At 33.5% G+C, this 13,403-nt stretch overlaps 1 protein-coding gene across 1 annotated transcript; it reads left to right on the top strand.

Annotated features, from left to right (window-relative positions):
• Positions 1–1,197: 1,197 nt before the first annotated feature.
• psmc5 (proteasome 26S subunit, ATPase 5) lies at positions 1,198–12,076 on the top strand. The gene is made up of 12 exons (XM_056469924.1): positions 1,198–1,300; positions 1,847–1,918; positions 3,886–3,955; positions 4,075–4,172; positions 4,260–4,316; positions 5,444–5,674; positions 5,781–5,907; positions 8,677–8,867; positions 11,232–11,330; positions 11,456–11,566; positions 11,682–11,768; positions 11,885–12,076. Exons 1-12 carry the CDS (start codon positions 1,277–1,279, stop codon positions 11,936–11,938), a joined length of 1,221 nt encoding a protein of 406 aa, XP_056325899.1. The 5' UTR covers positions 1,198–1,276; the 3' UTR covers positions 11,939–12,076.
• The last annotated feature ends 1,327 nt before the right edge of the window (positions 12,077–13,403 follow it).

Genomic DNA, 13,403 nt, shown 5'->3' with positions numbered 1-13,403 from the left:
ATTATTGGCTATTGTATTTACTGAGAAATTCTGAATTGGTTGATAGTACTGTTATACTTGCCTTGCTACACCTTGGTAGTACCTGGTGCATTAAAATTGTTAATGCTTTAGAGCCTTTTTCATCTTCATAAAGGTAATAATATTGATTGTATGCACAATTTTAGGACATTTTGTAATGATTTGAAAATCTTGTATGGATTTATCTGCCTGTCTTTGAATAAGAACAACTTTGCTACTGAAAAAAAGTCATCATTGTAAGGATTGGAAGGAATACTTCTAGCTTATTTTATATCATATTGCTTGTGTGGTTTAATGCTTTACTTATTAGTTTGTTCTTTTAATTAACTTATGATTTTTTCTTTATTTACACATATTTGTTTATTCATTAAGTCCATTCAATTATCGTTATTTATCATATTTATGTATTAAGATTTTATATGTTGTTTCATGCTCATATAGACCATTTTAAGGGATGTAAACAAAAACAATGGTCCCAACATATTACCTGTTTTACATTTTTAATTCATAAAGCTTCCCAGAATCCAAAAAGAGTCACATATTGATACATAATGTTGTGATATTTGTTTTAACATTAATTTATAAATGCCTCTTGAAATGGTCTACATGATTATATATCTAAGTCACATAATGTTATATTGGATATAGTGTTGGGGGTATCGCATTACAAGTAATGCATTACTTTAAAAAAATAAGTAATAATATTTGAGTTACTTTTTTGAAAATGTAACGCAAGTTACTTATTAGTTTATTAGCATGTATAGCTCTGGGGTCAAGAAGTTTTCGGAAATTTTTATCCTAAAATATAATTTTTTATGTGCTTTGTTTTTATTAAATGAAGGTTACACTGTGTGTTGTTAGTTGTAGAATTCCTCTATTTAAAAAAAGAAAGAAAAAAAAAACAAGTTCTGAAAGAGATCGAGCCTCAGCTAGGTAATCAAAAGTAACGCAGAAGTAACTCAAAAGTAATGTAACGCATTACTTACTATAAAAAGTAACCAAGTAACGCAGCTAGTTACGTTTTGGGGGGAGTAACTCAATATTGTAGTGCATTACTTTCAAAAGTAACTTTCCTCAACACTGATATAACATGTTTTATGCATCCCCTGTTACTAACGTTCATATTTTAAAAAAATGTGAATGCAGTATCTCTCCAATGTGACAGCGGCGCTACACATCGAATCCTCCATCTTTATCATTCCCCGAAGAAAAAAAACCGGAAAAGTGCAATTGACTGGCGGAAGTTTGTGTTTTCAAGATGGCGCTGGACGGGATCGAGCAAGTAAGTGAAATATTTGTTTTAAATCTTCTAACATAAACAGTGATGTTAGCTGAGTTTTATTCTGTAGAACAAGAAATTCCTGAGATATATTGTGTGGTGACTGTAGCGTTTAGAAATAAGATAAAAGGTCTGGCTTTAAGACACGAATGAAGCAGAGTTTGCTGTCTCATTGTGTCACTGACTGGGATTGATCATAACATGGCATGACTGGATATAACATGTCAAATAATGAAGTTTCATTATAACATACAAAAGCGTTTATAATGGCCGTGGAGATCATTTGTGTGTAATAATGTCATGAATCTCTGGTAGGACTTCAGAAAGGTCATGTCACTGATTTTAACAGAGGGAATCAAAAAACGCTTTTGAAAAGTCCAGAAAATAAATTTAAACACTCAAATAATACAAAGAGAAATGTATTAATTCTCAACAGGATGACTAGATCGTTTAAAGGACAATTAACTGCTTTACTTCAACTGGCATAATCACTTTACTGTTAATCTACCTACTGCATATCAATATTATTGTTAATATTCATGTTTGCAGATGGACATCGAGGACAGTAAAGGAGGCTCTGGTCTCCGACAGTATTACCTGTCTAAAATCGAGGAGCTTCAGGTAAGAATAGCAATCAAACACTTCACTTTTGCTGATACAAATTATTATTGGGGTTAAGTTCAGGGTTCAACGCTAAGGATTTTTTCTTCTGTGGTTCAGATTTTTACTTGCCCTGCCAAAATATTTAATAAAAAAAGAAGTTAATAGCTATTTCTTAGCCAGAGACTTTCTCTTTCTCTTACACAGCCTCATTTCAGTTGTCAAGGGTTGTACAAATCTATCTATTCAATCAATCTATCAAAAAAAAAGAGCATTAGCTATAGAATTATGCATTATAGACTAGATCTTTTTTTCGAGGTGTCAGTGCAGAAATGAACAAAACAATTGGCCTAATACAAAACATTATAAGATTAAAATATGGAAAAATGATCAGATGGTAATTTCTGTCAATTTCCTAACTGATAAACAGCACTCTGTAATATTTCTGCATGCATTAACTATTATATTTGACATGAAATGCTAAGAATGGTAAGAATGACATCCCGCCCTAATCATACTACTTCATGTAATTGTATACATGGCTATTACACAACCATAAAATACTGTGATATAGCCTGACTCGTTGGTTCGTTGGATTGTATTGAAGTGCTGTCTGAAATCTTCATCTAAAATTAGTATTTTTTTCAGGCTGTTGTGTGCAGTTTCAGTAACTTTACTGTTATGGCAAAGAATAGGTTATTTCATTGCCTTTAAAGAGAAATAACTGAACATTAACATAGAAGGCTGAGAAAAACACAAATTTTAGAGAGGCAATTTTAGACCGCATTTAGAGGTTTTTGCATCTGAACTCAAGTTCTTTGTGTTTTTTTTTGTGTTTTAGTCACAACATGTTGAAATACATGTGCTTCCGCAATAAATGATCAGGAAAACAATCATTTTAAATGTACTTTTAAGTAAAACTTTTAATTTGACTTTACAAATTGCTCTTTTATTATTTATAAGAATGTTAAGAAGTACATTAAAGTTCCATTTAAAATAGTTTTGTTTCTTTCAAATAATTTTATCTGCAAGTGTTTTTTAAAGGATACTTTTAAGATAAAATTACAGTACAATTGCATATTTAAAGATGTAAAAATGTTAACGATTTATTTAGAAAAGTAAATAAAATTTTCTCATCCTCAGAAATTAAAGGAGATTTTAGCTGAAACTCTATTTCTCATTCAGTAAATGCAAGATAACAATTAGTCATAATTAGTGCAAAAAACACTGAGTTCTTTTGAAGGAAAATGCCATTTTGCAAGAACATTATATATAAAATTATAACCTTTAATCTGCAGCCTCTACAAACGGTCCTGAGTGTTTTTACAATAATCTGGAGTGCACGTTTTCTGAAATATAACGATGCGTTGGGCGTGGGTCGATATAAGATTCTGACGGTATGATAACCTTGGCAAAAAATATCATGGTTTCACTGTATTGTGATTACGGCTCAAAAATATGTTCTTTTTAAATGTCTGGGTAAAATACTAAAACCTTTCCCCCCTTTGAACACAATATATTTTATTTTGAGAAACATCATAAATATTTTGCTAGAGTAAAACAGTCAAGCAACATAATTTAGATAAATTATTGACTTCTTCTGTCTTCCTTAGTTTTAAAAAAACAGATTTTTTTACAATTTAAAATGGCATCATTGGAGATCTTTTCTGCTGGAGATAATATTGTCTTAAACTATTAAAAAATGTAAATAAAAAATCTTTCACATACCATAGGAACAGTATAACAGAAAATTTGGGCGGTTTTAAAACCTTTACTTTTCAAAAACCACGGTATACCTTGAAAACGGTTATCATCCCATGCATAGGAAACATTAGAGTTGACTTACATTTAATGTATCACCAAAGACCATAATTTCTGTTTTAAAAATTAGTATGTTGTAAACTGACCCTTTAAACTCAGTTCTTTGTCAGAAAAGAGCTATTCTGTCTGTTTTTACATTGTCTAAATGAGCTTCTCTTTTTACTCAGTTGACAGTAAATGAGAAAAGCCAAAATCTCAGACGCCTACAGGCTCAAAGGAATGAGCTAAATGCCAAGGGTAAAACTCTTTTGACCCACATTTGGATGAATATCATTTTAAGATGTTTAAATGTATATCTGAATAGCCTATGCTATGAATGTCAGCCGGGTGACTTGACAGAGAGTGTTTTGTTTCAGTGCGTCTCCTGCGTGAGGAGCTTCAGCTGCTGCAGGAACAGGGCTCTTATGTGGGAGAGGTGGTGAGAGCCATGGACAAGAAGAAAGTGCTGGTCAAGGTTTGACAGACATTTATTTCCTGATAAATATATCAGTGGTGAGACTGCAGTGCTGTTTTTCAATTGGATATTTATTCTTGTTTTTAGGTGCATCCAGAAGGGAAGTTTGTAGTGGATGTGGACAAGAACATTGATATTAATGATGTAAGTGTTTTTGATATGCGTATTAATATTTTAATATTTATTGAAGATTATTGCATGTTTAACTTCAGATATAGTTGTGAAATTTCTATTATTTTGATCACACTTTAGTTTGATAATCCATTTGTTGAATTTAAGTTACATTCCATCTACATGCCAACTGATTCTCATTAGATTTTATGTAGACTGTTACGTTAGAGTTAGTGTAAGTTGACATGTACTTGCAAAGTTTCCTATAGTCAGTCAAATGTCTGTTGAAGGAGCAGCATTAGCAGATATTAAGCAGACAGTTTACTAGTACTCTAATGGACCATAAAAATAAAGTGTTACCAATATTTCTTCTGTTAATAATTTGCCAAGTTTTATTTTGGCATAACAAAAGTGTATTTATTAAGCAAACACAGCCACAAACAACACAGTCTGAATTTATAACAGTTCTTCAATGAGAAGTTTTGGCTGCAAATTTAAGTAGCAGTAAAAAAAGACTCTTGAATGAACACAGACTGGATTCTATTTAAGCAGATCATCACATTGGAAATTGCTAAACCTAAACGCATACGTTTTGAATATTTTTGGAAGTTTCTTATGATCACTAAGTCTCCATGTATTTAAGAACAAACTACATATAATATTGGTGAAAAAGCTTAAAACATCCATGTTAATATATAATATAGTAATAATATATTTAATGTAATCTATTTTCTGGTACAAACATTTATAAAGCTTGTCTAGTTACATAAAAACATTGAAAATCTATGTTCTAGCAATTCCACCTCATAATGATACCTTCAGTTTTTATTTTACTGTACCTTTAAATAGTATTTTAAATCATATCTAATGTAAATGTTCAGCTTTCATATTAATATTTTTAGTACATTAATGGGTTTTGTATTTTATTTTTTTTAAATGTGATTTTTTTTTTTTTTTTTTTATACATTTTAATTATTTAATAACTTTATTTCAAAGTTTTATAACTTTGTTAGTTCGATTTTTCTTTTTATTGGATTAAATTTTATTAAAATTGTAATAGTTTTAAGTAATACACAAAATAGCTTTCAGGCAGTGGATCATAACTTCTTTTATAATTACTTGTACTTAAATTTTTTTAATTAAATCCTCCTTTCCACCAGGTAACCCCAAATTGCCGTGTAGCACTTCGAAATGACAGCTACACACTTCACAAAATCCTGCCGAACAAGGTGGACCCCCTGGTCTCCCTGATGATGGTGGAGAAGGTGCCAGATTCGACGTACGAGATGATAGGAGGGCTGGACAAACAGATCAAGGAGATTAAAGAAGTGATTGAACTTCCAGTCAAACACCCAGAATTATTTGAAGCTCTTGGAATTGCACAACCCAAGGCAAGTGACGGCACTGCACATTCTTATCTGGATAATTATGTCATGTAAGAAGGTCAATAGGTCAGCCAGATATGCTTGGTCATGTTTTTGACTGTGTTTTCTGTAGGGTGTGCTGCTGTATGGACCTCCTGGCACAGGAAAGACACTGTTAGCCAGAGCCGTGGCTCATCACACCGATTGCACCTTCATTCGGGTGTCTGGATCAGAGCTGGTGCAGAAATTCATTGGAGAAGGTTTGTGGACTCCCAGATTTATTTATTTTCTTTTTTTGCAAACCTGCATAACTGGATTTGGCTGGATGCTGTGGAATCAAAGGAAATGAGGAAGCAGTCTCTGCTGTAAAAGCATTATTGACAAACCCCAAAAATTTGTCCAGTACCTCCTTTGACTCTAAAGCCAGCAAATTGTGCATAAATTCAAAACAAATGGCTAAGTGAATAAGATCTACACACAGAAAACACACTTCATGAAATTAGTTCTAAGGTTGGTAAAAGAAGCTTTTATAAATTCTCCAACGAGTGGGATCAGATTATGTAGAATTAGTCACTCCGGCATTATACACAATTTTTAATACTTGTAGAAGATCCTCCTAGATGCTATATTTGTGAAAGCACTTTAACTATCAAGTCAAACAGGCACCAACGATAACCAACACCTCAATCTATCAATAATATCCAGCTGCAGACTAGGCATGGGCCGGTATAAGTTTCTGACGGTATGATAACCTTGGATAAAAATATCACGGTTTTACGGTATAATGGTATTTAGATTACTTCTCTAAAATAAGTTATTTTTAAACGTCTAGGTAAAAAAACAACACTTTTTTTTATCATAAACACATTTTATTTTAGAAAAAATTTAAAATATTTTGGGACAGTAAACATGTCAGGCTAAATAATTAAAATAAATAAATGACAACACATAGAAAAATAAAAATAAAACCAAACAATAAAAAACAAAACCTTACATATACCTTAGGAACGGTATAACAGAACATTTTTGGCAGTTTTAAAACCTTGACTTTTCCAAACCGTGGTAAACCTTGAAACCGTTTATCGTCCCATACCTACTGCAGACCTGCGCCAACTGAAATGAAAGAACGTGTTTTCCACATAGTAGGTGCCAGTAGTTTGTTTTCTTGCTCCCAATCGGAAACAAGATCTTCCTATGTGCAAAGCATAAACAAAGCAGAATTTAGGACCATTATCACTGTAACTCTCACTCACCAACGGAGGAATTCACTCATGCAAATATGTCTAATAGTCCATATCGTTTGCAGATATTTAAGAAATATAGCAAAATTGTAGCCGCCTCTTGAGTTGATTTGGTTACTTGCCTCGTCACTTCACTACATCACATTCACGCTCTGATTCGTTGCTGAATAACCAGTCAGAGTGCTCTCTTCAGCTGACACCGATTCGACATGCTTAAATGGTCCAACGTGATCCAGTGTTAACCCGATGAGAGATGACATGTGGAATCACACCAAACCAACTAGCCAGACTGATGGCCAACCATTGGCTTGTTGTGTCCTGGCCCTATGAAGCATGTTCTATTGGATTGTGTTGGTTTTAAAACTGTGAGGAATGGATTTTTTTCAGTTCATTCTTTTAAGCAATTTTTAACATTAAAACTGAATTTAAATCAACAGTTTTTAAGATGATATAATCTTTAATTCCAGTATACTTTTTCTTATCATGAAAAAATGTCCATAGAAGCTAGCATGGCATTAAAAACAAACAAACGAACAGGATTTGGCTCACTCGCCTACTGAAAGTTAGGAGCACATTAAAGAAATTAAGGGGCCAAGAAAAATCTTCATGTTTTATAGAAAGTTACATTCCTAAGCTGAATTATTCACTTTATTAGAAGTAAAAAAAGTTTTTAGGAAGTTTTTGAAAAACTCTGCTTAAAGAGATGGTTCACCCAAACATTAAAATTTATTCACTCGCAAGTGGTTACAAACATTTGCATTTCTTTTTTTTTTTCAAAAACCACTCACCGGAACGAGAACTGGTGTAATTACTGCCTTAATTGACATCTATAGTAAGGAGAAAAAATACTGTGGAAGTCAATGGCTACCAGTTTGCAACAACATACATTTTTTCTTTTTTTCAAAACTGATTTTGTGGGTTAGTTATTGAGTGAGCTATCCATTTCATTTGCTGAATTTATTGCAAATAAGTAATTCCATATATTAGTTCTTTTCTTTTAAAGGAGCAGTAAATCCTGTCAAATTCTTATTTTTGCCTTCAAACAAAGAACAAAAAGGTATTATTTATGAAGTATACTGGGTTCTTTACACTGAGGTCTTATAACAATCAATCTCTGCTAGAAACTGAGCAGTTTTCTTTCCGTTATTACATGTAATCCATGGCTTCAGCCAAATGTGGACATCCAATTTATGAATGTATTTGTTAATTATTTAAAGACGAAGCATATAATCAATTACATCATTAGAGCAGCCCGCAATTGTTTGAAATACAGATGTTTTACAAGTCTAAAGCATAAAGTGAATAGATTAGTCTACATCAAATCACTTTTTTAACCAGGAGAAACCATAAAAACCTTTTTAGAGGGATAGCACATCCATATATCACCATTTACTCACTCTTTACTCGTATCCAAGTTCTAATCCTTTACGAGTTTCTTTCTTTTGTTGAGCAGAAAGGAAGATATTTTAAAGAATGTTTGAAACCAGAAGCCATTGATTTCCTTAGTGGAAAATCAATGTTCAGCAGTTTCCAGCTTTCTTCAGAAACCTCTGCATTAAGAAACTTAAACAGCTTTGTCACAAGAGAAGGATGAGTCGACGTTAACAGACTTTTTGGCTGAACTAACCCTTTAAATTTAGCTTCTTAATTGAGCGCTATCTCTTTCTAAAAAAAGTCATTCGTCAGCTCTGAGGAGAGATTTTGTCTCTGTGAAAAATGTAAAGAACATCTCTCTGGTTTGCAGAGTAGGATTGATTGCTGTATTCTGACTCTTCATGTTGATTGCAGGAGCTCGTATGGTGCGCGAGCTGTTCGTCATGGCCAGGGAACATGCGCCCTCCATCATCTTCATGGATGAGATCGACTCCATCGGCTCGTCTCGTCTGGAGGGAGGATCAGGAGGAGACAGTGAAGTGCAGAGGACCATGCTGGAGCTCCTCAACCAGCTGGATGGCTTCGAGGCCACCAAGAACATCAAGGTGAGAGCAAAACATTTGTATCCTGTGCTGATCCAAACGTCAACCCTTTGCTGAGAGAAAAAAATAATAAAGGGATAGTTCACCCCAAAACATTTTGTCATCTTTTACTCCTCGTTCACTTACTCCAAACCTGTTTGAGTTTCTTTCTTCTGTTGAACATAAAGGAAGATTTACTCAAGAATATAAATAACAGCCATTGACTTCCATAATATTTTTTATTTTTTCTATGGATGTCAGTGGCTGCATTTTTCAACATTCTTTAAAATATCTTGTTTTGTGTTCACAGAAGGAAGAAATTTGTGAAAGATTAGAACCAGTTGAGTCAGAAAATGATGTGGAAACTTTAAGTTAGGACGAGTTAAGACGATTCTAAGGACCCATACATTTAGGAGGCCCCCAGACCTGCTCCTCAACCCTCCCTCCACCCTCTTTCATTTTCATCCACAAACCCCTCCCCCCCCCCACCCTTCACTCTTCACTTTCAACCGCGATCAACTCACCCCAACCCCCCCCCCCCCCCCCCCCCCCCCCCACACACACACCCACCCCGCACTTCACTTTCATCCGCGATAACTTGTCAGAAGGCCCATGGCGGCCTGCAGCGCCCCTGTGCTTCGACATATAGCACCGACGTACTCACGGCGACCCGAGTTCGATTCCCGGCTCAAGGTCCTTTGCCGATCCTTCCCCTCTTTATGCTCCAAATGCTTTCCTGTCTGAAATCTCTACTGTCCTATCATAATAAAGGTGAAAAACCCCTAAAAAATAATAATAAAAAAAGGGATAGTTTACCTAAAAATGAAAATTTAGTCTTTCTTAATTGAGGGGTTGAACCGAATACTGTGTTATAGCAGTAATTATTAGATTTCCAGTATTCATTGTATATTTAGTCATTTTATCAGCCTTTTTACAGTTGATAGTTGATATGAATTCACAATTGTGAAAAAAATCTGAATAACGAGACAAGACAAATCTTTCTTAGAACTGTGTAAATCTTCCATTTAGCTAATGCAGGCTCTGGATAAGCAGTTGAAGATGATGTTGAGGTTTCTCATAGTTCTGACTTTATTTCATCACAATCTCCAGTTTTAATCTCATTTTATTCTCAGATTAATAAAGCGTGCACATTTTAGACCATGGAGATGGTTAGGTTTTTTCACAATTGTTCTTTTAATACTATGTTAATGAATTTGGAGATAGCCTACCAATAAATAAAGGTGAGAATTCTGAGTTCAGTTATCTTTGTTAGTTTTTATTTTCTGCCAGAATATTCCTCAGTTCCAATCTATGGAAAGTGTGTGTAATTATAATCCATAATGGCTTTTGTTCCTACTTTGGGTAAATTTCAGCCTTTTCCAACATTTTGCCGAATTTCTCATTTTGTGTTCAACAAAAAAAAATAAAAATCAGCAACGTTTAAAACCACTTAAGTAAATTAAGAATTTTGTGTGAAGATCTAATTTAGGTCAAGTTTCTTTTTAGTTCAGCAATTTTCTTATGGTTGACCATTCTGTCAAAAAAAAAATTAATAATTTATAAGAAATGATTTTTTCTTAAACCCTTTATTGCTTGAGGAACCATATATGGTAACTTAATTACCATAAATTAAAGCCATGAAAGTGAACTCCAGGGTTTTCCCCCAATGAGTGCTCTATATAGAGCTAAAATGTGAGCTACACAATTACAATAGAGGCCAATGGGACAATCAAATGTGCAAGTGCATTATTATGAATCTTTTTTTTATTCCGGAAGAAAAGTAACAAGTTTACACTAGTCACTAGTCAAAAGCCCTTAATATGTGCTCATGCATGTTATTTTTTTCCATATTTAATGTTCTTTCCTTATTTTCTTACACAAGCATGACATATGTAAATAATTTAACATGTAAATATATTCTTTTAAGATTATTCTTATATATTCTTTTAGTGCATTACTCACTAGATAAAATATATTCAATTTATTGAGATAACCTTGTTTGTGAAAGAGAAGCTTCAGGGGTTCCCTTAACTTTTACACCAATTTTAAAGCTCTGTATTTTAATTTTAATTTTAAATAGGAACGATTAGCCTTTAAAGATAGATTTATATTAGTATTATAATTTCATTTTGAATGATAGTAATAATAACAGTAGATTATCTTTTGGTTATGATCATGTGTTGTTAATAAAAATTGGAAAGTAAAAAAATTGAAATAACATATTTTTTAGTAATTTCATTATTTTAAAGCATTTAATTTTGTCCTACTGCCATTACAAACATCCCACGTGATCAAATAAAACAACTCAAGCTCACGTTGGTGTTATTTCTGTGCTTGGCTTCAGCTGTATTTTTATTTTTTTAGTAAATATTTTCTTCTTTCCCTCAGGTTATCATGGCAACAAACCGTATTGACATTCTCGACTCTGCACTTCTTCGACCAGGCCGCATTGACAGGAAGATCGAATTCCCTCCTCCCAATGAAGAGGTGAAAATGAGTTGTTAAATATTTAGAATTTTCTGCTTCATCTTGATACTGAAAAACTAATACTTCTGACGTCTATACATGTTGACTGAAAGTGTGATCCCTTTATGTTCTGTTGTTCTCTACAGGCCCGCTTGGACATTTTGAAAATCCACTCGCGTAAGATGAATCTGACACGTGGAATTAACCTGCGCAAGATTGCAGAGCTGATGCCCGGAGCGTCTGGAGCTGAAGTCAAGGTGAGGGCATGATTTAACCTGCGCCGCTGCTTTCATTTACACTCATTTACAGGCTTCACATCAGTAGTGGTGCTGCATCAATGTGAGAGTGTTTAACTGTGTGTGTGTCTGACAGGGTGTCTGCACAGAGGCAGGGATGTACGCCCTGAGAGAAAGGAGGGTCCACGTTACCCAGGAGGACTTTGAAATGGCAGTAGCAAAGGTATGGAAAATATTTCTTGTTTTACTTGCATTATTAATGCAAATATTCTATTATCACCTTCCAATCCTAATATTGGGGGAAAAACGGATGTCTCTAATCTGTATGTATGTTCACAGGTGATGCAGAAAGACAGTGAGAAAAACATGTCCATCAAGAAACTCTGGAAGTAAACGTTACACTCTGTAATCTGCATTTTTTTTTTCGTGTCAAGTTACTTTATTGTAATCCAGCAAATGTATTCAAAATAAATAGTTTGATCTGTTTTCTTTGCTTCCGGAATAAAAAAGGTTCATAATAATGCACTTGCACATTTGATTGTCCTATTGACTGTAATTCTGTAGCTCTTTATGGAGCGCTCATTGGGAAAGGTTTACTGGGGGTTATTACGAGGCTTTTGAACTTTCATGGCTTAAATTTTACATGAAGCTACCATATATGGATCCTCACCCAATAAAAGGTTTAAGACAGAGGTCAACGATAAGAAAACTAAAGTGTAGAATTACTGAACTAAAAATATCCTTGACCTAATTTAGAGCTTCAAATAAAATATCGTAATTTACTTAAGTGGTTCTAAACTTTAATGAATTTCTTCTGTTGGACACAAAACTAGATGTTCCTAAAAATGCTGAAAAAAAACTCAAATTGACCCATTCAATGGCTGTTTTTCAACATTATTATTTCACTTACGCTTGCATAAAGCAGGCTGGTTACAGACAATGCCATAAATATTGACAAAAACTGAGCATAATACAGTTTTTTTTTTACACAATCGTTTTACCACATTTCAGAACCCTGAGGTCAATTTTCAAAACTCTAGACAAAATTCACAACTGTTGACAGAATTGCACATTTTTACAAAAATACTTAACTGTTTTCAAATGCTTGGATACAATACACACGTCAAAGATACTGTGTTCATTGAACTAAAATCCCATTTTCAATATAACACAACTGAACACCAAATTCATCTCATTTCAAACTGCAACTCACACATTACATTTTAAATCACTTAGTATTTATTTAATTAACATGATGTTATTATCAACTGATACAAGCGCTTTAATAAAAAACTGTTACATTACTCATGACATCAGTTACTACAGAAGATGACCCAACTGGACTATATTATAGATGTATAGATTATTTTATTTGATCAGATATGGTTTCTATTTTCCATGTACCACTTTTGCAGACAATGTTTGCATATTTGACATTTCTGTATGCAAGAAAGTCCAATCACAGCAGACCAATGTCAGGCCTGGATTTACACTGACAGAAGGTTCTTTCCAACATGTTTGACTAATGAAAACCTCACTGTGATGTGGAGGAATCCACAGGACCAAACTGATGGAAACACAAAATAGAAATCTGAAAAATGGAAATACATGTTAGTTATAAACGTGACATTCTAATTCATATTATCATACATGTCAAGATAATTGCAGAAATTGCCTTTTTTTCAACTAGAATTACAAATATGTGCATGTATTTGAACATATATTACCTATACACTGCAAAAAATGATTTTCTTCAATCTTTTGTCTTGTTTCTAGTCCAAATATCTAAAAATTCTTAAATCAAGAATAATTTTTTAGACAAACAAAATATATTGTCTTGTTTTCAGAAATAATGTGG

This window comes from Danio aesculapii, chromosome 12, assembly GCF_903798145.1.
Source record: "Danio aesculapii chromosome 12, fDanAes4.1, whole genome shotgun sequence".
In the NCBI taxonomy this organism is placed as follows: domain Eukaryota; kingdom Metazoa; phylum Chordata; class Actinopteri; order Cypriniformes; family Danionidae; genus Danio; species Danio aesculapii.
The sequence above is the reverse complement of the archived record's forward strand: the minus strand, read 5'-3'. Positions and strand labels throughout refer to the sequence as shown.

Excerpts from the sequence above, each read along its gene's own strand:
- psmc5 (XM_056469924.1), top strand. The coding sequence starts at position 1,277 with ATGGCGCTGGACGGGATCGAGCAA. Across the intron at positions 5,908-8,676 it reads GCAGAAATTCATTGGAGAAG|GAGCTCGTATGGTGCGCGAG; the intron begins GTTTGTGGACTC and ends TGTTGATTGCAG. Across the intron at positions 8,868-11,231 it reads AGGCCACCAAGAACATCAAG|GTTATCATGGCAACAAACCG; the intron begins GTGAGAGCAAAA and ends TCTTTCCCTCAG.